Source organism: Mirounga leonina, unplaced genomic scaffold (assembly GCF_011800145.1).
Source record: "Mirounga leonina isolate KUSES-001 unplaced genomic scaffold, KU_Mleo_1.0 Mir_82, whole genome shotgun sequence".
Taxonomy (NCBI): domain Eukaryota; kingdom Metazoa; phylum Chordata; class Mammalia; order Carnivora; family Phocidae; genus Mirounga; species Mirounga leonina.
Window position 1 is genome coordinate 42,381,804 of NW_023270825.1, and position 27,355 is coordinate 42,409,158.

A 27,355-nucleotide genomic window follows, 5' to 3' on the forward strand; every position below is an offset into this window, starting at 1 on the left:
CAACCAAACAAAAACCCAAACCGTAAGGTCCAGCAGCACCCAGGATCGAAGACCATGAAACCGAGCAATGTTTGAGGCCTCTGGTTTCCTTACCCCAAGGATCAGGATGCATTTGGCATCACACGTCCCTTTAGGGGTCTTGTAAAACATTTTGTCACTTCCTGTGACAAACGATTCTTTATATTTTACTTTCTCAAAAGCTACACTCTTTTTTTCTGTCCTTTATTTACACCTATTCTAGAAAATAACTACTATGAAATTGTTGCTATACTAACTCAGACTTTCTCACTCTTAACCCATCTCTTAAATTCAGATCAAATTGATACTTTTTTCCCTAGGCAATATTTCTGAATTCTGAGCTACTACCTGTTTCCCAGGGAAAGGCAGCACAAGGCCCTTCTTTGGCTTGGTTTGATGTTCTGCTTTTAAATGCTCAATTAACCTAGAAATCATTTTAAAGAATAATGGCTACAATGAATAGCCCTCAACACCAAGGTCCATGCTTGAGAAATAGGAATGGTACAGTGCTTTTTGCTCGGTAACCTTTATCAATCAGTGGTGGGCTGGGGACATAAAAATGTGTAAGAGGAAGAAAAAAAAATTAAAACAAGCTTGATTTTTCAGGGCCTTCTAAGAGCTTGCTTAATTCTACTCTGCTTAGAGTGATCTGATATTAATCCTCCAATATGTCTAGTTATTTTGCAAGTGGAATCAGATTATTTTAGTAAAAATGACAAATGTGTTCTGTTTTCTTAGTAAATCTATAAATGCTTGTGGAAATACCATGCTTCATATAAAGAGGTCGAGGTGGTACTACGTAGGAGTGTAGAACTCAGGAGACATAAAACTGACTTCTACCACTAATGCTTTCTCTGCCCTTAGTAGCTAGTCACTGTTCCTTTCGAAGACCCAGATTTCTCAGCTATGAAATGCAAGAGGTTAGTATAGCATAATTCGGTATTTCTTAGTGTGGTCTATGAACCTCTGAGGGTCCCCGAGACCTTTTCTAAGGACCAGGTCCATGAAGCCAAAATTGCCTTCATAATAATACAAACACGCCATTTGCCTTTTCCACTGTGCTAATGTTTATTCTAACGGTGCTAAGGCAATCATGTGCTTTTGTGGAAATTAAACCAGTGGCACCGAACTGTATTAATGGCCACTGTATTCTTCGTGGCCATGCACTTGCAGCTAAAAATAATGCCAGTTTCACTTAAGTATGCTTTTGATGAAGCAGCAAAAAATTACTTTTATTAAATATTGAGGCTTTCAAATATTCTATATGATGAAATGGGAAGTATGAAAAAAAGCATTTAGAAGTTTATAACAGTATAGAGGTTCCCTAAAATATTAAAAATCAAACTACCATGTGATTCAGCAATCCCGTTTCTGGATATTTATCCAAAAAAAAAAAAAAAAAACCCAAAAAACCCCCGAAATCAGGATCTTAAAGAGAGATCTGCTCCCCACGTTCACGGTAGCGTTATTTACAATAGCCAAGATATAGAAACAACCTGAACGTCCACCAGTGGGTGAATGGATTAAAAAAAAAAAAGTGGTAAAAACATCCAGTAGGATATTATTCAGCCTTTAAAACAAGGAAATCCTCACCAAGTGGCCGGTTAGCTCAGTTGGTTAGAGCGCGGTGCTAATAAAACAAGGAAATCCTGCCACATGCAACAACATGGATGAATCTAGGGGACGTCACAAACACTGCAGGATTCCAATTACGTGAGGTACCTAAAACAGTCAAATAGGGACTGTAGCATGGTGGTTGCCAGAGGCTGGTGGTGGAGGGAAGTGGGAATCATTGTTCAACAGCTCCAAAGTTTCAGTGCCACAAGATGAAGAAGTTCCAGAGATATGCTGTCTAATGCTGTGCCTATGGTAAAAATACTGCATTGTGCGTTTGTCGAGAGGATGGATCTCATGTTAAGAGTCTCATGAATCTTTCACTCACTCTGCACTTGCAGAGCTGAGAAGCAAGAAAGTGAGCCATGGGAGTGGAATGTGCACGACAGGGAAGAGTACGCGATCTGTCACAACATGTCCCTACAGAACAGTGATGAAATTACAGGTGCCTCTGCAGTGTCGGGTTAATTTTAAAGTGGTAAAAAATGTACCACCACAACTGTAAAAATTTTCTTGATGTGCTTTTTTTGGTGTTGAGAATCTGCTATTCTCTAGGGTAAAACGTGTGTAAAAAAACTTCCTATGTAAAAAAAAAATCTTGTCAGTAGAAGATTTATAATTTTGGAAAGTTATTAAAAAATTATTATGAGGTCCCATAAAATTAGCAGGGAAGTGTATGCAATACGTATTTAGGAAAGGATTTTCTCTGGTAGAATGAGAAGAAAAAATATTTAGAATATTATAAAATGGAATTGTATGAGGAGTAAAACCATTGTTAATATTTTGTCTAAATATGATAAATCTTACTTTTGAGGCACTTTAATAATTGTGTCTACATCTATGACTATGACTCTAGGACTGTTTAAGTTTATTTTTTTTAATTTTTTAAAAAGATTTTATTTATTTATTTGAGAGACAGTGCACACACAGGAGAGGAACAGAGGGAGAGGGAGAAGCGGGCTCCCTGCTCAGCCCCTGTTTAGTTTTTTTAAAAAATAGCTAACACATTCACATGTTTCAAAAATCATAGTGTGAGGGGCGCCTGGGTGGCTCAGTTGGTTAACTGTCTGCCTTCGGCTCAGGTCCTGATATTGGGGTCCTGGGATGGGGTCCCCTGTTGAGCAGAGAGTCCAGAGAGTCTGTTTCTCCCTCTCACTCTCCCTCTGTGCTCTCTTCCTCTCGCAAATAAATAAAATCTTAAGAAAAAAAATCATAGTGTACAATACCTCTCTGTCTACCACCTGCCCAATCCTCTTCCCCACAAAGGCAACTGCTTTAATAATAATGTCTTATTTATCCTCTTGGAACTTTTTAGTGCATGTAAGCATTATTTAAATCATTTAACTATGCTAATATTTAATAATTAATATACTACTTAATATTTAATATATATAATAACCTAAATTTATTAACATTGAAGATTAAGTAATCTTAATTGAATATATTATCAATGGCTCAATATAATAATATTAATATTTAATTCATTAAATATGTTTGGAGCTCTTCCCATGTCCATACATAGAGCTTTTTCTTGTTCTGTTTCATAGCCTTAGAGGCCTCCCTCAACTATATGGCTGTACCTGAATTTACTGAAAGGGTCCCCTACTGAATGACATTTACATTGTTCGCAATCTTTTGCTATTATTATTATTATTTTTTAATTTAAATTCACTTAGCAATCTTTTGCTATTAAACCATGCTTTGAGCAATGACTTTGTAAAAATGTCATTCTGCATGAATGTAGGGGTATCTCTGGGGTAAATCTCTAGAAACAGAAGAGCTTTAGAAAGAGAAGAGCTGAGTCAAAGTGTAAGCATTTTTCATTTTTCACAAGCACTTCCAAATCACCACCCCACAGAGGTCATACCAATTTATAGGACTAGGAGAAGGTTTCCCCACATCTCTGACAAAACTGTTCGGATTTTTGTCAATCTAGTAAGTGAAAAATAAGATCTCTGTGTGATTTGAATTCACATTTCTCTTTTTTTTAAGTCAGGTTGAGCATATTTTCTTATTTTTCAGAGCTCCTTATTTCCCCTTTCTGATAATATCTAGGATACTGTTTGACACCTGTTTCAGTATCATTTATTTAATAATTTAATGTTCCATATAGAAATGCAAAGTCTCATGGTTCCCAATTTGAGTTTGCTTTTTTCCTCATTAGCCTTAATTTTAACTTTCTATTGTTTTAAAGTACCAAATCTTAGATATATTATTAATTCTCTTCTTCTTAAATTCATGAATTTTTTCACCATTATTATTTCCTTCCTTCTGCTTTCTTTTGATGTATTTCTGGACTTTCTATTATATACCGCTAAAGCTAGTCACGAACCTGTTCTGTATTTTCTTACTGTCATTTTTTAAAGAGAACTCTTGGAGACCAATGTTTAGTTCCCTGTTCCCTCCTTCCTTGTATAATGAAAGCACTTCAGATTTTTTTTTTTTTTTACATTTTCTTCTGAGTATGAGGTCAGTCACAACTCATGAGTTTCGCTACATAATGTTCCCATAGTAATTTTTTAAAAGGCCTAATAACTGCAGTATCGATGTCCTTTCTGATTCAAGTGTTCAAACATGGCTTTTCAAAGTGGTTGGTTTTTAAAATTTTTATCATTATTAACGTGTATTTTTATTGCACTGAGACCTAAGAATGTAGCTTTTATAATTTCTGTCTGCAGTTTAGAATGAAGGTTTCCCCCTTAGTCTTTCAGTACCCAAACAGGAATTCATTTTCATATTATCCTCACCTCTTTCTCTGAGTACATCACCAAACACTACTGGGCTAATTCTGATTACATATCGAAATGCAGAACTGAAGGAGAGCGTGCTAAAATTTCCATGAAGAAAAGAAAGGTGTGTCCTGGGGATGTCACATAGAGCATGGTGCCTATAGTAAATACTATTGCACTGTGTCCATGAAAGTAGCTAGGAGTGTGGATCTTAAAAGTTCTCATCCCAAGGAAAAAGCTTTGTAACTCCGCGTGGTAGCAACTGTTAATAGGCCTTTTGTGGTGATTACTTTGTAATATGCGCAAGTATGGAATCATTACATTGGACACCTGAAACTGATGTCATGTTAATGACACTGCATCCAAAAGAAAAATCAAGATGTTACCTGAAACATGTCCGTATCTTTATCATGTGTGTACTCCACCACCACAGTCTGATTCCTTGACAGAGTGTACGATATACTGTGTTGACCTTTGCAGCTGATAGCCTAATAATGAAATAAACACATATAAAAATTCAGTAAAATCTCATTTCAACAACTTAATCACAATTCTTATAGTTAACAAATATCACTCTACCAGCAAAACCAATACAAGCCAACAGTTTTTCTTTTTTTTAAAAAAGTCAGAGCCTGCCCCTGGGGCACCTGGGTGGCTCAGGTTGGTTAAGTGGCCGACTCTTGATTGCAGCTCAGGTCATGATCTCAGGGTCGTGAGATCGAGCCCCACATCTCCGGCTCCGCGGTCAGCCGGGAGTCTGCTTGAGGATTCTCTCTCTTCCTCTCCTTCCGCCCCTCCCCTGCTCACTCTCTCTTTCTCTAAATAAGTAAAATCTTAAAAAAAAGAAAGTCAGAACCAATCCCTGCTGTGCCCTGAATTACAGAGAAGTTAACAGTCACAACTCTGGCTTTACCCAACCCTCTATCTTTGTATGAACAATATTTAAGCCAAATCAAAGTTAATTTACTAGTTTGCAAGATTTAATTTAATCATATTTCTGAAAAAACATATACTTTCTCCATATTACCTTAACTCAGTGATTGAGTTTTTAGATTAATAGGGTTTATTTAAAAATTTAAAGTTTATTTCAACACTACAGCAGTTCAGTCAATGACATTTTGTTATATTTTCCCCATGCAATAGAGATTATAATCTAGCTAAAAAAAGTCAGTGAAAAAAATGTAAGTGTTCTATAAAGATATCTATACATTATTCTAGCCAGTGATCATACATTTACATAAGATGTATAACAGAGTATAAGTAGTTGCTTAACCCAGACATTTACTAAGTTAATAAAAAAGAAAGCTAAGTTAATTTTATCTTTTCTATTTTTAGACTAAAGCTAATAGCCTTTCTTAAAGAACCTACAAACCAGTAATACAATATTCTTATTTTCTTCATAATGATATATTTGAATGCATCTTAAGCTGTGGTCACACACTTTTAAGACTTCCAAATTAACAAAGTTTATTTAAATTGTACTCCAAATTATTTCAATTACATTTTATCCATTCCACTTCAACCTAATTTATCTTCACTTCTACTCTTTTACAGTAAGTATAATAAATAAAATTTTAATGAGCCTTTCTATTAAACATTTATTGAATAATGACACTGTATGAGGACCAAGAGAGCATTTGGAAGTAGCTGGACATATAAAGCATGTTAATGAAAATGTACTCTGAACATTTATATTTGACTAATATAATTGCTTAGAGCAAAAAGTAGTACAACATTCCAAATCAACTTTGAAGTTAGCTTGGCTACTCTCATGGTTATTTAATCATCTGCCCTGAGGAACTTTGTGACTGAACTGTTTTGTTCTACGTGCTTCATTAAGACAATACAAGTATTAGAAATAATTTAAATATTTAATATGGCCAGATATCTACAAAAGACTTCTTAGACTAACAAAAAACGTCACTAACAAAAATAGTCTTAAATTTTCATTGGTCTGAGTTAGATAAATTTAATGGTATTGACATAAGTGACATTTTTTGAAAGCCTAACTAATAGCTATTTTCAAGATAAATGGATGTTTATATTATAGTTAAGTGAAAACACCCACTTTAGGAAAAATAATTTTATTAAACTGAAACTTATAAAACTAACAATCGGGGTGATTATTTATAAACTAATTTTGGTTTCCTTAAAAAGTATCTATTGCACTTAAAAGTATCCAATTTACAAATATCTCAACTTGAAACACAAGTTTCATGACACATATATTACATAAAATAAGAAATATCCGCAAAATCAGGAGTTCACAAGTGTCATAACAGAACTCCCTTTTAAAATGTCATACATTTTTGTATGATTGTACCTTCTTAAGTACAGTGTTTCTCGAACAGTTGCTTTAACTGGAAGAAAGTCACCTGAACCTTGGGAGACGTGTGGGAGAGCACCCTGCAGTGAAGTTTCTCTTATTATAACGTTTTACCTGAAAATTATTGTCATTTTTTATTCTCCTCCTATGCTGACTGGTTTTAACATCTAAACATTTCCAAACTTGCTGGGAAACTAATGCCCCGGGAGATCTCGCTGTACTCACCCCATTACCTGGCACAGTCCTGGGCATGCGACCCCACAGACACTTCTGCACCCCTCCAGGAAACACCAGAAATAGCCATTTTACAGGCCCTACGTCGTTGGTTCACCCAATTCTTCTGACATGTTTTACTCAAACTATTCTTGTGGCTCAGGTTAATAGAAGCCCCCACAGCACATGAAAGAAGCTACTGATAGAGAAGCCATACCCAGGGACTGCTCACGGTACAGGGGAGCACAAAACCTAGGCTGACCCCTGCCTGGCCACCCCCAACAGGGGAGAAAGCACAGGGACTCGGAAGCCTTGTATGCCTGATCCAGGACACCTTGAATGGTGAGCCCCCTTAAAACTTACAACTTCAAACTTCTGCCCGCTTTTTACGCAGGCAGATGCGGCTCAGTGTGAATGACCAGGGTTAGGAAAGGTGAGCACTTTCGGGTTAGGGAAATGCTTTTTCTGAGACTTTTTGATTAAGAAAGTACCACGGGCAGGCCATGTTCCAGAAGCTTCTGGATGTAGGGAAGATGGAGAAGTGGGAAAAGAGATTCTGCACGGAGAAACTGAATGGCTCTGAACCAACAGGTAATACACTCAGTACACTCCCCTGTGGGAGGGATGGCCATGGAACTTCAGAATTGGAGTGACAGCAACCTCTCCATTGCTTCTAGTTCTCGTAGTGATTTCCCTCTGTTAGGGCCAAGCCAGGAGAACGGGCCTGCCAGGACAGGGTCCTGAGAGCTGGCGGCATGTCAGGCTGCACCCACGGGGAGGAGAAGCATGGTGGGGAGCTGGCCCTCAGAAGACTGGGAATTAAGCCAGGACTGGGATTTGGAGCAAAAGGTGGCAGTCCAAACCAGCCCCCCTGAGGCCATCGGTGGCATCCTCAGAAACAAATGGAGAGATGCAGACAGCCCTTGATGACACAAATTGGGCTCGCATGATCTTGTGTTCATATTAAAGCCAAGAGTGGGGCCAAATTTGGTCAGTGGCGGGGGCGGGGGAATCAGAAGAGAGTTTAAGCTTGAAGTCTGTTTTTGCTTTCTTTCTGGCAAGTATCTAAGGCATCATTACACTCTTCTCTGGTTAGAGGTACCAGTTTTTTCAACAATACTTCTAACATTTAAAATAGGACTTTTGGAAATTCAGCTTCTAGTAAATTACAGATTTACTGACTTGAGTCAATCATTGCAGGTATTTTGGAAACACAAATTTCCCCAAGGTAACAAGTGGCTTTGAAACCTATTTCTGAAATATCATACAGGAAGGTAGGTAAGGCCTTCTCCTGGCACTCACTGTAATGTAGTTCAAACACAATTACTGTAACATAATGTAATTTTTATTATACCAACTCAAACTTGGAAATGAGACACTTTAAAATTGTAAGGAAAACCAGCCCAACTAGCTTGCCTGGTGGATTGTGCTGATCTCCCATATCTGCTTTTCTACTGTGCTGGGGGGGCAGGGCAGGGATGTAGTGTCTCTCTCTCTCTCTCTCCCCCTCGCTCTCAGCACTGTGAGTACCTTTATCTGTTCTTCCATCCCCAGCAATGAGGGCGCGGTAGGCTTTCAACCAATGTCAGAGGACTAAATGAACTGCTATAGACAGAAGATGAGATTTAGAGCTTCCTTCTTCATGTCTCCCTACCCCTCCCCTCCTTTTCATTCACAAAGGTACCCACAGGGACACCTCAGCTTAAATTTATGACATGTGATTTTTATGGGGTGAAAAATCACATTTGTGCAATTACAGATGAGACAATTACAATTACAGAATAAAGGATCCACAGAATAAAGGATTCCAGCTTTACCCAGCTTAGATAGTCAATCATTGCAGATATTCTGGATATAATGTACAAGTGTGTGTATACGTATTACCCTGCAATCCCAGTTGCCCAAGCTCAGCCCCTTCTGAGCCAAGACAGTTTCTTCCTTTCTTAGCTTTACTTGTGTCACAGGGTCTGCTCAGCTCAGCCTGCCTCCGCTACCCAGGGGAGCTAGAATTGGTTGTCCCGGTTCAACTCAGACTAAACGTCAGGGACTTTTCTGAGCCCCCAGACTGTAAAACAAACATGGCTCATAATGTCTACAGAATTTTCTTGCTCCTCTAAGGTGGTAGGTACATATCTAAAAGCACACACAGAGATATCAAATATGTAATGATACTGGAAAGGCAATCCTGCAGATGCGTAACAGGATGGATACATGTCTTCATGACAGCCACAGAGCTTTCATTCAAATTGTGGAAGAGGAAAATAATCAAATCATTCATTTGTTATGAAGCAGTGGGATCAGCTCTCAGTCACAGAGCAGAAGGGAAAAGCCTAATGACTTTCTCCCTTCTAGCTGAGCTGGCTCTCCGTGAAAAAGCCTGAAAATGCCAATACCAGCTCCCCTAGGCTCTGAAGCTAGCATGTGGAAATGTGATGCAACCCTGACCAGTGGGACTTGGGAGAACTCTGGTGTGGGCCGCTTGAGGCTGGGAGCCATCAGGAGAGATTCTTTCCTTTCTCTGTTACTACAATAGTACCGTGATATTTGGAGTGGAGGTGGTCATCTAGCAGCATGACAGGAAGCCAAGAGACTCTCAGGGAAGTGGACTGAGCCCTGACATCTGTGAGTTGAACCACATCTGGAGCTACCTGCTCCAGACTACTTCTGAGAGAAAAAGGAGGGTTTTAAGGCTGCTTTTAGTTGGGTATTTTGTTCCTTGTGGTGTGAAAGCATCACTATACTCTTTGGCCCTAACTTTTTCTCCTCCTGGGTTTCCTATTTCAGTCAATGGTACAATCGTATTTCCAGCTGCCCCTACTTACAACAGCCCTCTCTTGCCATTGTTGTCCATGCACAATTAGCATTATCATCATGATTAAAGCCAGGAGCATTGACTTTGCTGCATTAAGGCAAAAATCAAATACAAATAGAAAAACAATGTGTTACATTTCAGGCTTTCTCCTCAAATACAAAACAGTTGTTGCGCAAAACTGATTTATTCCCCAAAGGAGTTTTACCACCAGCTCTTTTACAGACCAGAGCTTTCTGCTCTGGAGATGACTAGGCATGATCTAATTTGTCTTTATTGAATCTGGGTTGCCCTTAGGAACTAGCTTGCCCAACAGAATGCACAAGAAGCAACATATGGGACTACTTCCAAGGCTGGATCAGAAGAAGACTGACAGCTTCTCCTTAGCACCCTGGAACACTTGCTCTTGGGAGTCCCGAGCCCCCACAGAAGAAGCTTAACTACCCAGAGGCCACCATACTACAAGGTGAGGCCCTGCGGCCCGAAATGCCATGGGGAGAGAGGGAAGCCACAGAGCACCAAGACCCAGATATAGAAGTCTTCGAAGAAGCCTCCTTGGGAGTGGATCCTCTGGTTCCAACTGCCCCAAAATTCACCATGTGGATCAGAGACAAATGATCCATGTGTGCCCTGCCCCAAATTCCTGATTCACAGAATTATGAACAAAATCGAATGGGTTTTGCTAAGCTACTAATTTACCACACAGCAAAAGGCAACTGGGCCAGTCAGTTTTCAAAGCCTACTGGTGTCCGAGCATTTTGTCTGTCTCATGTAACTCAACACTTAAGACGTTATGGCTATCTGTGTATTCCCCTTACCCCTGCCCAAGGGTACGGGATTAGGTGTGTGGCCAGAGCGGGTAGCCCAGAGCCTCCACACAGAGCAGGGGTTAGGCTGCCCACGGCGGCGTCCTATGCTCCTGAATGCAGGCTAAGAGGTGGCTGTCTGTGGTTTGAGCAAATATGTATTTTTACTGTGATATCCTTCAGTTGCTGGATGAGATGTAAACAAAGCTTTGTATCAGTATTTAAAATTAATATTTATAGATTACACATAAAAGGAATCTGGAAGGTATTCGAAGCCTTCTCAGGGGGAGGCAAAGCTACCGAGCACGTCACGTGGGCAATTTTCGGTCCTTACGCATTGGCATCAGGAATAGAAGGGATACTAGACTAGAAGGAGAAAAGAATCACTAGTTACGTTAGATACTACGAAGCCAAACTTCGGCAAACCACAAATATCCTGTACACCAGGGGGGGCATGCCTTACTAGAGTCCACCTCATTTAAGGGAATACAGTGTTTGTTGTGGAAGTGTGTGAACCTGAGTTTCAAATGAAATGTAACCAAATTCTTCTTCAAATCCACATCTGATTTTTCTATTAATGTGTTTCAGAACCAAATGACTCAAGAGTTTAATAATCTCCCTTGTCTAGACATCCCGGATGTCAACTCTGACAGGACGGCAGTCCCTGCTCCGGGGCCACGCAGAGTCTGACTACATCAAATGACCGTGGTTTTGGAAACAGCAGTACCCTGCAGAGCCTCCTCCATGAGTAGATATAATTAGGGTTGGGTTTGCCTTTCCAAAGCGGGGGCCAGACATCCGGTGTGGCTTACACACCAAAGGAACCTTTTCCAAATACATCTCAAAAGTTCACGGAGCTGCTCTGAAGAGCTTTGCATCACGTGTCCAAAGATAGTGATATTCTGTGAGGCTGTTCACGGCACCCCCTCCCCTTCAGTTTCCAACAAAACATCTCAGGAAGAAGTCGAAGGTGATCTAACAGCCTACCCAACGGGAACAGTCCTAGGAAATGTCCTGCACATTCGACTCGGGAAGCCAGTGATGCCTTTGTCTTCTGGGTCCTGCCAAGAAACCTGTGAGCATGTGTTCCCAACAGCCTTCTAAATGATGTCCACATCTCAGCACTCTTTACTGAGGCAGCGTAGAGAAATATAGGCTCCCTGGCCAATTTTTCTGCATGTTTATGGCAAGTTTATTTTCTGCCACTTTCCCTGCTAGTTCTAATTTGCAAGTTAATATTTTAGTCCATCCCATGATTTAAATAAATAGCTATGCAAAAATGATTACTGCACAAAGACCTGATAAAAATGGATAAATAACAACACTGACCTCTCACAGCCATTCTGGTTACTAAACACAAGTATTCTATGACAGGGTCTATCACTGTGGAAACATCTTAATTGGTATGGAAAAACATAATGGAAACCGTTTTGGGGTAGGACTGAATAGGGCCAATGAACTGAACCTTTTCTGTCTATCCAACCAATTGTTGGATTGTTGGATGTCCAGAACCAACTTCTGACATTTATGTTTATGGCAGAGGCGGGCCCACGTAGGAGCATATGAATGAGTTTGCCGTGAACTGTGCAGCAGCTTGGAAAGAGCGGAATGATTTCACCATCCAGAGCAGCATGTCCGCGAGGATGCTAGGGCCGTGCGGCGGGGCGCATGACCGCTGCCCTGGGAGGTCCCCAGCTCTGCATCACCTCACTGCAATGACCATCAATAACCCAGCACACGCCTGGGCACTGGGCAGAAGCAGCCATTCCCACTAGACGGTTGCCTCATTGGACTGCCTGGCTTATCCCGCTGACTTCCAAGTTCACGTGTGCTTTAGGAAAGGGGAATAAGACCACGTGTGGACACTGCAGAGATCAACTTGGTCAGTGGATTCTGATGCTGGGAAAACCACACACTGGACCCCACGTTTGAGTCCTGGTCCAGTCACTCACCAATGACAGCCAAATTCCATGAGCTCTTTAGTTATCTTTATCATTCATCGGCAGTGGGAGTTAGTGCCAGGGCACGGATTTCACTGTATTCAAAGCCGAGGGAACGAGGTACAACATGGCATTTCCTCTTCTCAAATACAAACCTGCTCTTAGAGCACTGCTTTGTGACCCAAAGGGATTTACCATCAGTTCATTGTAGTCCAGGAACATACGCTTTGGAGATTACCATTCTGTTTGGCTTTAAATATATGTTCGATATTGACTGTATTAATTAGAGATAATCCCAGTATGACAAACATGTTTTTCCAGAACTAATGACTTTTATGTCAGGCTGACAAGTATAATTAGGCAATAAATCCTCAATCAGTCTGGCTCAAATTGCTACAGGGAAGATGAGGTCTCTGCCATCCTTGTCAATTTATGTATAAAATATGTATGAGTGCTATTTCTAAAGAGAAGAGGTGGCTAAAGGAATTCATAATTTATTTTGCATGAACACACACTTTAAAATATTCTCTTTTCAAAGAGCCGTATTTCAAACAAGCGTCTGAACCATGGGTATGATTAGAAAGTCGCAAGGTGCTAACTTGGATTTCATCAAAATCAACAGTGTTTCATGGAATAAATAAATAAAAAAGATAAGCCTGTTTGTTAGAGGCAATGGCTTTGAACTTGGCACTGGGCCACTCCCACACCTGCCTAGGATCGGCTCACTGAGCTATGTGATGAACCCTGGCAGAGAACTTACTGCATGCAGTCTGGACATGGGCTGGGTGGGTGGGTGAGGGGGAACGTGGTCCATCAATCCAGCAAACACAGATGCCAGAGAAGATACGAACCTTGGAGGGGAACCTGTTTCTAATTTGTAGTCACTCCTAATTATAAGGAAGCTGGATGTGGTCAGTGGGACAAGTCACAAGAGAGGACCTCAGACAGAGTTCAGAAAATATGAACCGTCAAGGGCTGCAGCTGGAGAGGTAGACAAGAACACACTCACATGCCTTGGGGAGACCTGTCCCGAAGGGATTCTACCACCTACATTGGATGAAAAGCTCCTCAAGTGCAAGAACTCCTGTCTTTCCAAATCAGCCTTCATTCAGGCAGTATCCTGCAAGGTTAACAGCACGGGTCAAGATGAATCCCCACGTGCCATCTGGACAAGATATTTAAGGGCTCTGTGCCTCAGTTTTATCATCTTACAAGTGTTGGTCCTGTGTCCAGGAAGGTCAACGTTGTCTCAGCAAGGTCATTGCTTCAGTCACATTTTATCACAAAGTACAGAACAAGTGAACGGTCAGCTTCCAGTCTGCATCGATTATTTCACATAATAGGTACCTTTAGAACCTACTAAGCTGCCTAATATGCAATCTCCTCTTCTATTAGTTATCTTATCTCCTCTCTTTTGGGAAATAGGGCTGAAGTGCAGTTTTCCCACACAGGAACGTGGTGGCTAGGTCACACATTAGTATACATAACATGCTCACATTACCAAGCCCATTCTGGGCACTAGTCACCATAAGTGGCAGCATATTTCTTATGGTGACTTTCAAAGTGCACACTTTACAGCAGACATCTTTCCATATGGATTAAGAAGCAGCTCCCGCACAGAAGGAGAGGATGCAGGAGGGATACAGTCCCACAGGGGCCAGGCAACTCTGGAGCTTCACCGGTCTCCACGTACACAGCACATGTCAGAACCACTGGTACCCAGAGTCAACCCCACAGCAAGGACCACCCCATCCACGGTAACCTGAAGAGTGGGGGCCACACTTGGAGAAACTGACCTCCAACAAAGTCATTCTTCAAAAAAGCAGTACTTTTGCTTTTGAACAGTTTATGGTTCTAGATGCGAACAAGGAGCATGGGAAGAAATGAAGATATTTCAGTGAAAATTAAAACAAAGATGGGATTTCTTACTGCCATATACCTTAAGCCAGACTGCGAAGCCTAACGGCAGTCTTACGAAAAAACAGGAGCTGGTAAGCTTTATGGAGAGATACTTAACCAGTCAATGGACAACACTCTAAAGGAGGCATATGAAATCTGTCTGCTGCAACATGTTTACTTATCTGAATAAGTATTTGCAGACACAGGGAGCTACTTGCCACAGGAAACAAAGCTAATTGAAAGAATGAGCCTGAATAAATACGACTTATAAGGAAAAACAAAGCATCGTGCAAATGACTAAGCTGAAAAAGATACATTGTTCAGTAATTCCATTTACATACTTCTTTTTAAGTAATGCATTTACTGGGTAAAACAAGGTATACCTTCATTTGTATATCATTCCACAACACATGTAAGTCAAATCATTATGCTGTACCCCTTAAATTTATACAATGCTGTATATCAATTATATCTCAATAAAACTGGAAAAAACTCCAAGGTATATCTTGTTTCTAAAGAGCACTGGATAAAAAATACATAGGTATCCACCACAAACCATGTGTTACAGTGAGTCAGTAGTAAACACAAGCCCTAATTTGTTGCCTTGAGCAGGCAAACTTCCAGATGCTATAAACTAAATCTGATATGAAGCGACTTTATATTAAGAAACACAAAGATGTATTTTAATATGTAGGCCAGTTTATCAACAGTCAAAATGATCCCTTGAGTAGTGAAGACTAAAAAGGCTGAAATTTACCCTTGCTCAAAATACCAAACCTTATGGATTATAGTGATAGAAGCAAAAGTCCTCATTTAAAAGATGTTAGGTTAAAAGGGGGAGGGGTAATATTTCAAATTTTTCCCCTCATTTTACTTTGATTTTTATTTTTATGGCTTGGCCTAGATTTAAAATTCAATAAGGCCACATCATAGTTATACAGAAACATGACAATATTTACTCTCAAAAGACGACATTTATCTTGGCAGCTGGTATTTTCAAGATGTGTAGCCTGCTAGAATCATACAAGTTCCAATCCTAATCCACAAAATTTTGAGTAAGACGATGGCTGTCTTTCCTTGGAAGTATAAGAAAACATAATGTACCTGACGTGTGTACCTACCAGCACACACACAAGCCATCCATAAATGCTTTTGGGAGAAGTTTGGATGTTACTTCTCAATCCTAATTCAACTGAACTTCTTAAAAGGGCCCTTATTATCTGCGTGTCCTTAGGCCATATTCTGAATCTATTTCTTTACCTGTAAAGTACTGCAACTACTTTAAACAGTTGTTGGAAAAACTCAGATGTTTGTAAAGGACCCAGAATACAGTGCCCAACATGTAATAATTATTATATTCAGCTATTTTTTATTACTAAAACATTCAAAATCTTTATTGGATAATTTAATCGTATAGGGTCTTCCAGGTTCTCGATTGATTTGTAAGGCAAAGGATATTTTTCATTGGTAATATGTGCACAAAGTACCAAATGTTACAGTAAATTAGTATGCTCCTTCCAATTCCAGGCCTCAAGCATAGGGAGAGGTGTTATTACCAATTTCCTGTGTATCCTTTCAGGGAAAATCTATGGCTATACTAACATAGTAGATATATTAAAAAATGATAGCATATTACACAGTGCCTAGCTACTAGTGCTGACTCATTCTTTTTGATGTACAAATGCAGACTGACTTTTCTAATAAATTAATAAATTTTTTCCCTATTTATTTATTCATTTTGCATATAGGGAGACAGAGCTATAGGATAAATTCCTAGAAATAAGATTATTGGATTAAATGGTATATAAAAAGTTATTGTCAAATTACTTTTCATAGAAGTTAAGCCAATTTGAATTCTTACCAGATATGAGTGTGTTTTCCCCCTCCTCACCAACATAGGGAGTAACTGTTATGGTCTCCACTATTGGATATGTGAAAAATGATGTCATTGTGCTTTCACTAAGCATTTCTACTATTATAAGTGAAGCTAAACATGTTTTAAAATGCTTAAAAGTCATCCCTTTTTCTTTACTATGAACCATTTACATACTTTGCCCATTACGCTTTTGGAATATTAGTCTTTTTCTTATTGATTTGTAGGCACTCTTTATATATTAAAGAGATTACCCTCATTGTTGGCTATATGAATTCCAAATTTCCCTACTCATTTGAGTTTTTACTTTACCTAAGATTTGCTTTTTGCCATGTAGATTTTTTTTTTTTACAAGTTTATACAGTGAAACTTTTTAAATTTGTTTTTATGGTTTCCAGAGTTTACTTCAGAATTAGAAAGGCTTTCCTCACTCTCAGATAAAGCAAAGAATTTTCTATTTTTCTTTAGCACATTTATGATTTTACTTTTAAGGTTTAAAAATATTACTTAAACAACTTGTCCGAATAGTCAGTGTTTATAAAGAAGACAGTTTCTGTTTTTAGTGTAAAGGTCATATTATACACATATCACATAAAATTTGTTTTTTTCTATGCACTGTCTATATGTTTTGAGGAAATTAGGTTATTTAATATATAATAATCATAACTCTTAGACTTCATTGGGTTGTACCCCTTTTCATTATATAGAACCCTTCTTTGACTTAATACTTTTACCATTAATTTATTCTAAAAGATTGTAAGTTCTGCATTCTTTGAATTTCATCGGTACGTTCTTCTCCATAATTTTACCCTCAATCTAAACCACTTTTAGATGTATCTTATACACAGCCTGTAATTGTATTTTTTTCGATGTGATCCAATTCTTTTAATATGTACATTTAGAACATTAATATTTATTGGTAAGTACAAGATAAATGCTGTATTTTCTGCTTGTATTGCTACTAGTCTTAACTAAAAACGGCTTTACTGAGGTATAATTGAGACACAATAAATTGCATCTACTTAAAATGTATAATTTAATAAGTTTTGACATGTTTATATACCTATAAAACCACCATCATAATCAAAATAATGTACATTTCCTTAAACCACAGAAGTGGTTGCACCATGCTCCTCTATAATTCAGTCTTCCCTTCCAGCCCCTTCCTCATGCCCAGGCAGCCAATTAACTGTTTTCTGCCACTACAGACTAGTTTGCATTTTCTAGAATTAAAAAATGGAATCTTAAATTATGTACTTTTTTGGGGGGTCTGGCTTCTTTTATTTAGCGTCATTATTTTGAGATTCCTTCACGTTGCTGTATGTATCAACAGTTTATTACCTCTTACTGGGTAGTAGTCTTCCCTTTAAAGGATATACTACAATTTGTTCATACAATTCATCTGTTGATGGACATCAAATTAGTTCTAGTTTTGGGCTACTGCAAACCAAGCTGTTATGAACATTTATGTAGACGTGTTTGTATAAACATATAGTTTAATTTCTCTTGGGTAAATACCTATGAGTAGAATAGCTGGACACATGGTAGGTATAACTTTTTATTTTTGCTCTTAAAATAAAATTTATTAATTTAAAAAAGTTATCAGGAAAGAACACCTACAGGTCAGATATGATTAATAACTACTGTCAACACTGTATTGTTAACAAAGGATACAATATTATTATTTATAAGGTACTCATAAATAAAGAACAATGAATAATATACATCTTTTTTTAAGGATTTATTTATCTGAGAGAGGGAGGGAGAGAGAGAGAGCATGCATGAGTAGGGGGAGGGGCAGATGGAGAGGGAGAGACTCCTCAAGTAGACTCCCCACTGAATGCAGAGCCCAACACAGCTGATTCCAGGACCCTGAGATCATGACCTGAGCCGAAACCAAGAGTTGGATGCTCAACTGACTGAGCCACCCAGGCACCCCAGTATACGTTTAACTATTTCAGAAACTGCCAAATCATTTTTCAAATTGATTGTAGCATTCTGCATTCCAATCAGCAATGAATGGGAGCTCCAGGGGCTCCACATCGTGCCAACCCTTGGTATGGTCATCTTTCCATTTTAGTCATCCTATGAGTCTGTAGTGAGACCTCATTGTGGTTTTAAATATATTTCCCTAATGACGCTGAGGAAGGTTTTCATGTGCTAATTGCCATCTCTATCTTCTTTGGAAAGTTTTCAAATCTCTTGCTGATTTTTATTTTATTTATTTATTTATTTATTTATTTATTTATTTATTTATTTATTTATTTTTAAAGATTTTATTTATTCATTTGAGGCACAGAGATACAGAGAGAGAGAGCATGAGCAGTGGGAGAGGCAGAGGGAGAGGGAGAAGCAGACTCCCGGCTGAGCCAGGAGCCCGATGTGGGGCTCGATCCCAGGACCCTGGGATCATGACCTGAGCTGAAGGCAGACGCTTAACCATCTGAGCCACCCAGGCGCCCTCTTGCTGATTTTTAAAAATTAGGTTTTCTTATTGAGTTTTGAGGACTCTATATATTCTGAATACAAATCCTTTACCAGATGTATGATTTGCAAGTATATCCCCCCACTCTGTAGCTCATCTTTCATGCTCTGAACAGTTTCTTCGAAAGAGTAGAAGTTCTTAATTTTTACATCTAATTATTTTGTTCTTTTATAAATCATGCTTTTGAATCTAAGAAATCTTTGTCTAATCCAAAATCAGAAAAGTTTTCTATGTTTCCTTTTAGAAGTTTTAGATTTAAGTCTATCATCCATTTTGATCTAATGTTTGATCTGGTAAAAGGTATGGATCAAAAAACCACATTTTGCATATGGATATCCAAATGTTCCAGCACCATCTGTTTAAAAGGCTATCTTTTTTCAACTGATTGCCTTTGCACCTTTGTTGAAAATCAACATATATATCTGGGTCAATTTATGGACTCTATTCTGTTGATCTATTTACAAGAATCAATACCACACTGTCTTGATTCTTGCAGCTTAAAAAAAAAAAGTCTTGAAGTTAGCATGAGTGTTCCAATCCTGTTCTTTTTCAAAACTATTTTTGTTTTTAGGTTTCTGCACTTTCAAATGAATTTTAGGATCAGCCTGTCAATTTCTAAAAAAAAAAAAAAATAAACTACTGGAATTTTGATTGGGATTGTATTGAATTTACAAGTAATTTGGGGAAGAACTGACACAATACTGAGTTTTCTGATCTACAAATATGTTATATCTCTCCATATATTTAGAGATATGATATATCTCTCAGCAAGGCGTTTTAGTTTTCAGTGTAGAAATATTGCACATCTTGTGTTAGATTCAACCCTTAGTATAGTCGATTCTCATTAGTGGTAGTTACATTCTATAAAGTTGTTTCCAACAATGAATTAGTGAATATGCAGGAAAATGCAGGTTCTTGTGAGCCTCTGGTCACATTTTTGTCAATCAATCAATATATAACCTTGTTTTATATGTTTCTGTTTAAAAACACCTTGGTTAATACATATTTCTTAGAAATAATTGTTTACAATATGAGAGCTGAAATTAAAAGGCAGACTGAAACCTTTTTCAACCTCAGCTTGCAACTCAAATTTTTCACCATGCTGCTCACGCCTACAAATAATGGAAAGTGATACACATATGGATTTTGAGGTTACAAATAAATTTTACTAAGTAAATTTACAAATATGGAATCTGCAAATAATGAGGATCAACTGTATTTTACATTTTTAAATGACTTTTTTAAAAATTTCACTTTCTCAGCTTCTGTAGTGTCATTTAAAAAAAATCTTTCACGGGGCGCGTGGATGGCTCAGTCGTTAGGCGTCTGCCTTCGGCTCAGGTCATGATCCCAGGGTCCTGGGATCGAGCCCTGTATCGGGCTCCCTGCTCAGCGGGAAGCCTGCTTCTCCCTCTCCTGCTCCCCCTACTTGTGTTCCCTCTCTCGCTGTGTCTCTCTCTGTCAAATAAATAAATAAAGTCTTAAAAAAAAAATCTTTCACATTATGGTCTTTGCTTTTTGCTTTATGTTCTTTATTTTATATGATTACTTAGAAAGGTTCTATTCTTGTGGTTACTTTATGTATAACTACATAGACATGGCTGTACTAACTCTAATATCAGCAATGATAAACGAGAATATTTGAATTACCTCTCTACCATCCTCCCACACTTTTGATTTTACAATGTTTATTGCTTTTTTTAACCATTAAATATACTTATAGCTTTGTTTTGATAGTTTTTGTCTCCCAGCAATAAAATCTGAAGATATTAGCATGCATACACTACACCTCTCACCTTTTCTACTCTTCCTCTCACCTAGTCTTCATTATTTCTATATTGTCAGAATTTATGACATTGACATTCTGTGGCAATCACTTTCTCTTTTTAGGCTTACAAAGCACAGTGAATCTGATGCTGAGATGCCACAGTCTCTTTGCCAAAGATTCTCCACTTACCTCCCTGTTTTGGCTGAAATCTGTCTTTTGATAATTTCTTTAGTAAGGGCTTTTAAAAATTCTGTATCTTAAATTCTTGCATGTTCATCAATATTTGTCTGTTGGCTGTATATTTAAAAGAAGTCTGGGATAAGTGAAGAAATCTTGAGTCACTAGATTATGAAACCCTTCAGCAAAGGAATCAAAGCATCTGGAGTCGTGCAGGGACCTACAGAACAACCGCAGATGAATGGGTCACTACCGAAAATAGATACAAGGTATTGTATACAAAAATGCTGTGCTCTGTGCATATTCTATCCTAAAACTTTTACATCCTGGTGATATTTGTTGAGAATATCATCCAAAGAAATCAGGGATATTATGTAACACAAGAATCAGGTTGTGATGACAACAGCAGTAGGACAAAATGGGACAGTAGAAAGAATTTCAGATGAGGAGTGACACACTTAGGGTGAGGTTGAGCCCCACCACAACGAACAGAATTCTTGGGCACATTACTAAAACCTAACAAATCTGGTCAAAGAGGAAAGAAGTAGCACAGATTTTAAATGCCATTTTCCATTGTAATATAGTCTGTGTATGGAGAAGAATTATCTTTATCAACCCCTCCCCCAACTTAAGCTATTTATTCAAATTAGTTTACATTCCTTGAGAAATTAAGGGCTGAAAGATAAGAATGGGGGTAAGGGACATCTCAATGAAAATGGTCTGATGTGAAAAATCTACAGATAATATATTTATGCACAATCAAACAATCAACGGGAAAGTAAAGCGGCTGGACATGGGAGTATGGTGGGATTTCAGATCTGATTTGGTTATTAAGTCATTAAGATGATTACTATCGATTACAAGGTCTAACCATGCAGTAGATAACACAGTGTTTATTCCTTGGGCAATGCTGTGGAACAGAACTCCGAGAACTGCCGCTAAAATGACCAGGGTCAATGCTGCGTTCTTATACTTGCTATCTAGCTAAAGGAAGGCACATGAAAGAACAGATCTGCCTTAGGACTCTGCCTGTAGATTGCTGCTTAAAATAAACCTGCCCTGCCTCTAGTAGTTTTTGGAAAGAGAGAGAATATACAGAAGTTTGACAAACAAACGTGTTGCTATCTAGTGGATGGAACCTGCGCTGAATGGTAAGCCCTAAAGCTGTCACCTATCAAAGAAACTTCAAGAGTAGAACTCTAGGAGACCAGAGCAGACAAGTCTCATTGACGGTAGGTACTTGGGAAGTTAGCACTCTTCGGCCACATGTTTATATGTTAAGTTAGTTCAGTGAGTAATCTGCATGCACACAATACTCTGCTTGGATGCAAGTGTAACTAAAAATAAACTCAAAACAGATTTATAAAATAAGGTAATCTGTACCTTCATAGGCAAATTAGCAATCATTTCTGCATTGACAGTGCTTTTTCAAGGCAGAACATTTGGATGTATGTTATTTCACTTAATCATCTGATCCATACAACAGCTATGATGTAGATATAATTATCCCCATTTTGTAGAATAAGGAAATGGACTTGGAGAGGATAAGCAATTGCCTTAGCAAATGGGTGGGTCTACAACTGCATTGCATCCTCTCTTCATTATACTTTAAAAAAAAATTTTTTTATTTAAATTCAATTTAGTTAACATAGTGCACTATTAGTTTCAGGGGTAGAATGTAGTGATTCATCACTTGCATACAACACCCAGTGCTCATCATATCACGTGCCCTCCTTAATGTCCATCACCCAATTACCCCATCCCCTACCACCTTCCCTCCAGCAACCCTGTTTGATCCCTATAGTAAAGAGTCTCTTATGGTTTGCCTCCCTGTTTTTATCGTACTTTTCCTTCCCTTTTCCTATATTCATCAGTTTTATTTCTTAAATTCCACATGTGAGTGAAATCATATCATATTTGTCTTTCTCTGGCTGATTTAGGTTTGTTTTTTGTTTTACAAAAGAATTTCCAAATTTGGGGGGCGAGGAAGAGACTCAGATAACCTTTCACAATCACTTGTAATTTATGAGATCATTGCTTTGCAAATCCCCCTGACAGTGATGTAGTTGTCACCTATCATACCCCCTTTCTGTCATTAGAAAGGAAGGACTGTTAAGTGAAGTAAGAGAGAACCAGGAAAGGATGGTATCATGGAAGTTGAATCTGTAAGAATGAATTACAAAAGCAAGCCATAATCCAAATTGTAGCTGGGGCAGAGGGATTAAGCAGGAGAGATCAGGAGGCCAGTGAATTTAGGTCACTTGTGCAATCGCTGTACCCAATTAAAATTTAAGTATTAACACAAGTTGAAATTGAGGCACATTCTTCAGAAGTTTCTAGAATCTCAACAGCACACCATTCTTGTCAATCCAGTCTGAAAAACTTCCCAAACTGAATAGCCTGAGAGGCTCTGTGGTAGGTAGAAACCTATCTTTCTGTAGCCAGAACATTCAGGGGGAAAAAAAATCCAATCCCTTCCCATACAAGAGTCCTTCAAATACCTGGAGACAATAGTTTGGACCTCACCTCCAATATTTCCTTCTCTTGGTGAAACATCTCCCATTCCTTCCAATTTTTTTCAAAACTCCTGGCTCCAAATCCCCTTATTCTCTTGGGGGTTATCCTACTCTGAACACAGAATGAGCCAACAATTCTGCTTGTATCACTTAAGCATAAGATTGTATTAGCTTCTTGAGGTACTCATCATATTATTTACTCACACGAGCATCATCAGACCTCAAATTTGGTTTATGAAAATCTGTTTTGCATACTTTAAAAATCAGCTTTCAGGATAATTTACATTTACTAAAATTCACCAATTTTAAGTGCACAGTTTGAGGACTTTGACAAATGAACAGTCACATACGTAGCCATTTCTTCAAGATTTAGAACCGTTCCATCATCCCAAATGACTCTGCAGGCAATCCCCTTCCCCACTTTCCCAACAACCACTCATCTGCTTTCTGTTGGTACAGAACTAGGTCTTTTCTAAAATTTCATGCAAATAAAAACTTAGTCTTCTGTATTTAGCTTCTCTAAATTACCGACCCCTTTTGAGATCTACCTCTGTTGCTGTGTGTATACATAATTTGTTCCTTTTTCTTTTAAAAGTATGTATGTATGTATGTATGTATTCACTCATTCATTTATTTATTTATGATACAGAGAGAGCATAGAGGGAGAAGCAGGTTCCCTGCTGAGCAGGGAGCCCAATGTGGGACTCAATCCCAAGACCTTGAGATCATGACCTGAGCTGAAGGCAGACGCTAAACCGACTAAGCCACCCAGGTGTCCCTGTTCCTTTTTCTTTTATAGCTGTATTCCGTTGTATAAATACACTATAATTTGCTCATCCATTTGTCAGTTGATAGATATTTACATTATTTCCAGTTTTGTGCTATCATGAATAAGGCTATGGATGTATGTTTTCACTTCTTCTGGGTAAACTCCTAGGAATGGAAGGCTGGGTCATATGGGGAGCAGAAAGAAAACTATTATTATTTCTTTGTTCACACAACATGTCAGACATTCAACATGTGAGTTTTTCACACCATGCCCTTCTGACACTAACTGTCTGGAGTTAGCACAGACCCCACAGGTTGAAGGTTCAGTCCCACAAGATTGCCCCCACTTCAGACATCAATCACAAGTAGTAGGTCCCTAGGTTATTCAAACTTTTGTCCAACTTGGCTACAAATCGATGGTTTCCATGACCCCCACCTTGGGTTTGATGATTTGCTTCAGCAGCTCACAGAACCCAGGAAAAGTTTCCTTACTGTTACTGACTTATTGCAAAGGACATTCTAAAGGATTCAAATGAACAGCCAGATGAAGAAGTACATAAGGAGAGGTCTGGAGGTGTCTTGAAGGCAGGAGTTTCTGTTCCCTTGGGGTATGCCACCCTCTTGGCACATGGCTGTGTTCACCAACACAGAAACTCTCCAAATCCCGAACTTTTTGTGGAGGCTTCATTATGTAGGCTTATGATGAATTATTAACTTAATTTCCAGCCCCTCTCCCCTATTTGGACAATGGGGGGGGGGAGGCTGAAAGTTCCAAGCTTCTAATCAAGATGTGGTCTTTCTAGTGACCAACTCCCATTCAGGAGTCCACCAAGGGTCATCTCATTAGAATAAAAGATAGTCCTTTTACCCAGGACATCCCAGGGGATTCATAAGCTCTGCATCAGACACGCCTACCACTCAGGAGATTACAAAGGTTTTAGGAATCGTGTCAGAAACCAATATATATTTCTTATTTCACATGTATAGGTGTACATTCACTTGCCCCCCCCCAAAAAAAATTCTGGGATTTTGATTGGAATTGTGTTGAATCTATAAATCAGTTTTTGGAAAACTGACATCCCAAGTCTTCCAATTCACGAACATGTATCTCCCCCTTTCATTTAGGTATTCTCTAGTTTATCTCAAGGTTTTGCAGTTTTCAGTGTATAGTGTTGCATATATTCTATTTACTACCAAGTATTTCATATAGCATTTTCAATGTTTTGCTTTCAAATTTTCCATTATCAACTGCTAAATGCTAGTATAGAAAAACAATGACTTTTACATATTGGTCTTGTATCTTATAAGCCCGCTAAATCTATTTATTAGTTTGAGATTAAAAAAATTTTTTTTCTTGTATCCACTGTAGGATTTTCCACGTGGATCATCTTATGGTCTGAGAATAAAGACAGTTTCGCTTCTCTGCCTGCCCCCAAGGTGTATGCATTTTATTGCTTTTCCTTGCTGTACCATACCGTAAGGTCTCCACTACAATGTTCAATAGAGCTAATGAGGGCAAACATTCTTTCCTGGGTCCCAATTTAGTATAATTACCTGTAAGTTTTTCATAGCTATCCTTTATTGAGTTAGGGCTTTCCTTTTATTCCTAGTTTCCCTGAGAGATTTCATCATGAATTAGTGGTTAGTTGATCAAATGCTGTTTGTGCACCTTTTGAAATGCTCGTATGGTTTTCGTTCTTGTCAGCAGATAATGGTGAATGACATTGATTTCTGAATGATGAACCAACATTGCATTCTTGGGATAAACAATGTAAGAATCTTACAATTTCCTCCCTCCTGTCTTTGATGTTACATTCATACGGTCATGTTATGAGCCCCATAACATTAGTACTCATTTTGCTCTAACCAGTTAATCATCTTAGAGAAATCAAAGATAAGAAATGTCTTTTATATTTATCCTCATTTTTACCATGTTTGGGGTACTTTGTGTAAATCCAAATTTCCATCTGGTATTTTTTTTTTTTCTGCTGAAAACCTTTAACATTTCTTGTTGTGCTACTTTGCTGGTGACATTTTCAGCTTTCTTTGAAATAGGTCTTTATTTTTATTTTTTAAAAAAAGATTTATTTATTATTTTAGAGAGAGTGCAGGGAGGAGGAGCAGAGGGAGAGGGAGACTCTCAAGTGGACTCCATGCTGAGCATGAAGCCCAACACGGGCTTGATCTCATGCCTCTGAGATCATGACTGAGCGGAAATCAAGAGTGGGACACTTAACCAAATGAGCCACCCCTTTATTTCCATTTTTGAAATACAGAATTCTAGGGTTGAAAGCCTTCCTGTTCTGTTTCTATACCTCCCTTCTGGTACTTTAAAGATGTTGGTCCACTGTCTTCTGTCATGCAGCATTTCTGATACGATTTTTTTTTTCATCCTTTGTTCTTCTCTGCATATTGCCTCATTTTTCCTCTGGATGCTTTCAAGATTTTATTTTTGTTTTTGGCTTTTGGCCATTTGATTGCAATGTGTCTTACTGTGGTGTTCCTTATGTCTCTTTTCTTTGGGGCTGAGTGTCTTAGATATTGGATTTATCATTTTCATACTATACCTTGGGTAATTGAATTTAAATAAAAAAAAAAAGAGGGGGTGCCTGGGTGGCTCAGTTGGTTAGGTCTGCCTTTGGCTCAGGTCATGATTTCAGAGTCCTGGGATCGAGCCCCACATTGGGCTTCCTGCTTCACAGGGAGTCTGCTTCTTCCTCTGCCTGCCACTCCCCCTGCTTGTTTGTTCTCTCAAATAAATAAAATATTTAAAACAAACCAAAAAAAGAAAAATCCATTCTAAAAAAGAATATTTGGAAATTTCTTGGCCATTCCTTTCTTTCCTCCTTTACCCCTATTTTTCTAGGACATCAAATACACATATTTGAGACCACCCGTTATTTTTCCACAGTCAACGGTGGTTCTTCATTTTTTTTTTCGGTCTTTTCCCCTCTGTCTCATATCAGCCATTTTCTACTATGTCTTCAAACTCACTGACCTTTTCTTCTTCAGTTCCTGATCTGCTTGGACCTCAGGACTTTTCACTTTTCAACCTTTTAGTTGGGTCCTTTTGTACTTTCATTTCTCTCTTCAACATGCTCTTGTTTTCTTCTACACTCTGGACCATAGGGAATGTAACAACAGCAGTTGTTTTACCCTTGTGTCCATTAATCCCATCTGTAATTTCTGGGTTTGTTTCTACTGATTATTTCCCCCCTCAGTAATAGGTCATATCTTACTCCTTTTTTGCATTTCTGGTAATTTTTGATTGGATGCTAGACACTTAATTTTATGGTTTAGGGTACCGGATTTTGTTCAGGGTGTTGGACTTGTTCTGGCAGGCAGTTAAAGTTATTTCAGGTCAGTTTTTCTCTCTCAAGGCTTGCTTTTAAACCTTTATTAGGGCATGGCCAG

General features: G+C 38.5%; 1 protein-coding gene across 3 annotated transcripts in view; it reads right to left on the reverse strand.

Moving 5' to 3' along the window:
* PELI2 (pellino E3 ubiquitin protein ligase family member 2) overlaps positions 1–27,355 on the reverse strand; it is a 199,264-nt gene that overhangs the window by 26,886 nt on the left and 145,023 nt on the right. For all 3 annotated transcript variants that reach the window (XM_034992668.1, XM_034992669.1, XM_034992667.1), the window contains one exon: positions 4,748–4,849. In XM_034992668.1, the coding sequence (XP_034848559.1) occupies positions 4,748–4,849 (102 nt within the window). The remainder of the gene's footprint in view (positions 1–4,747; positions 4,850–27,355) is intronic.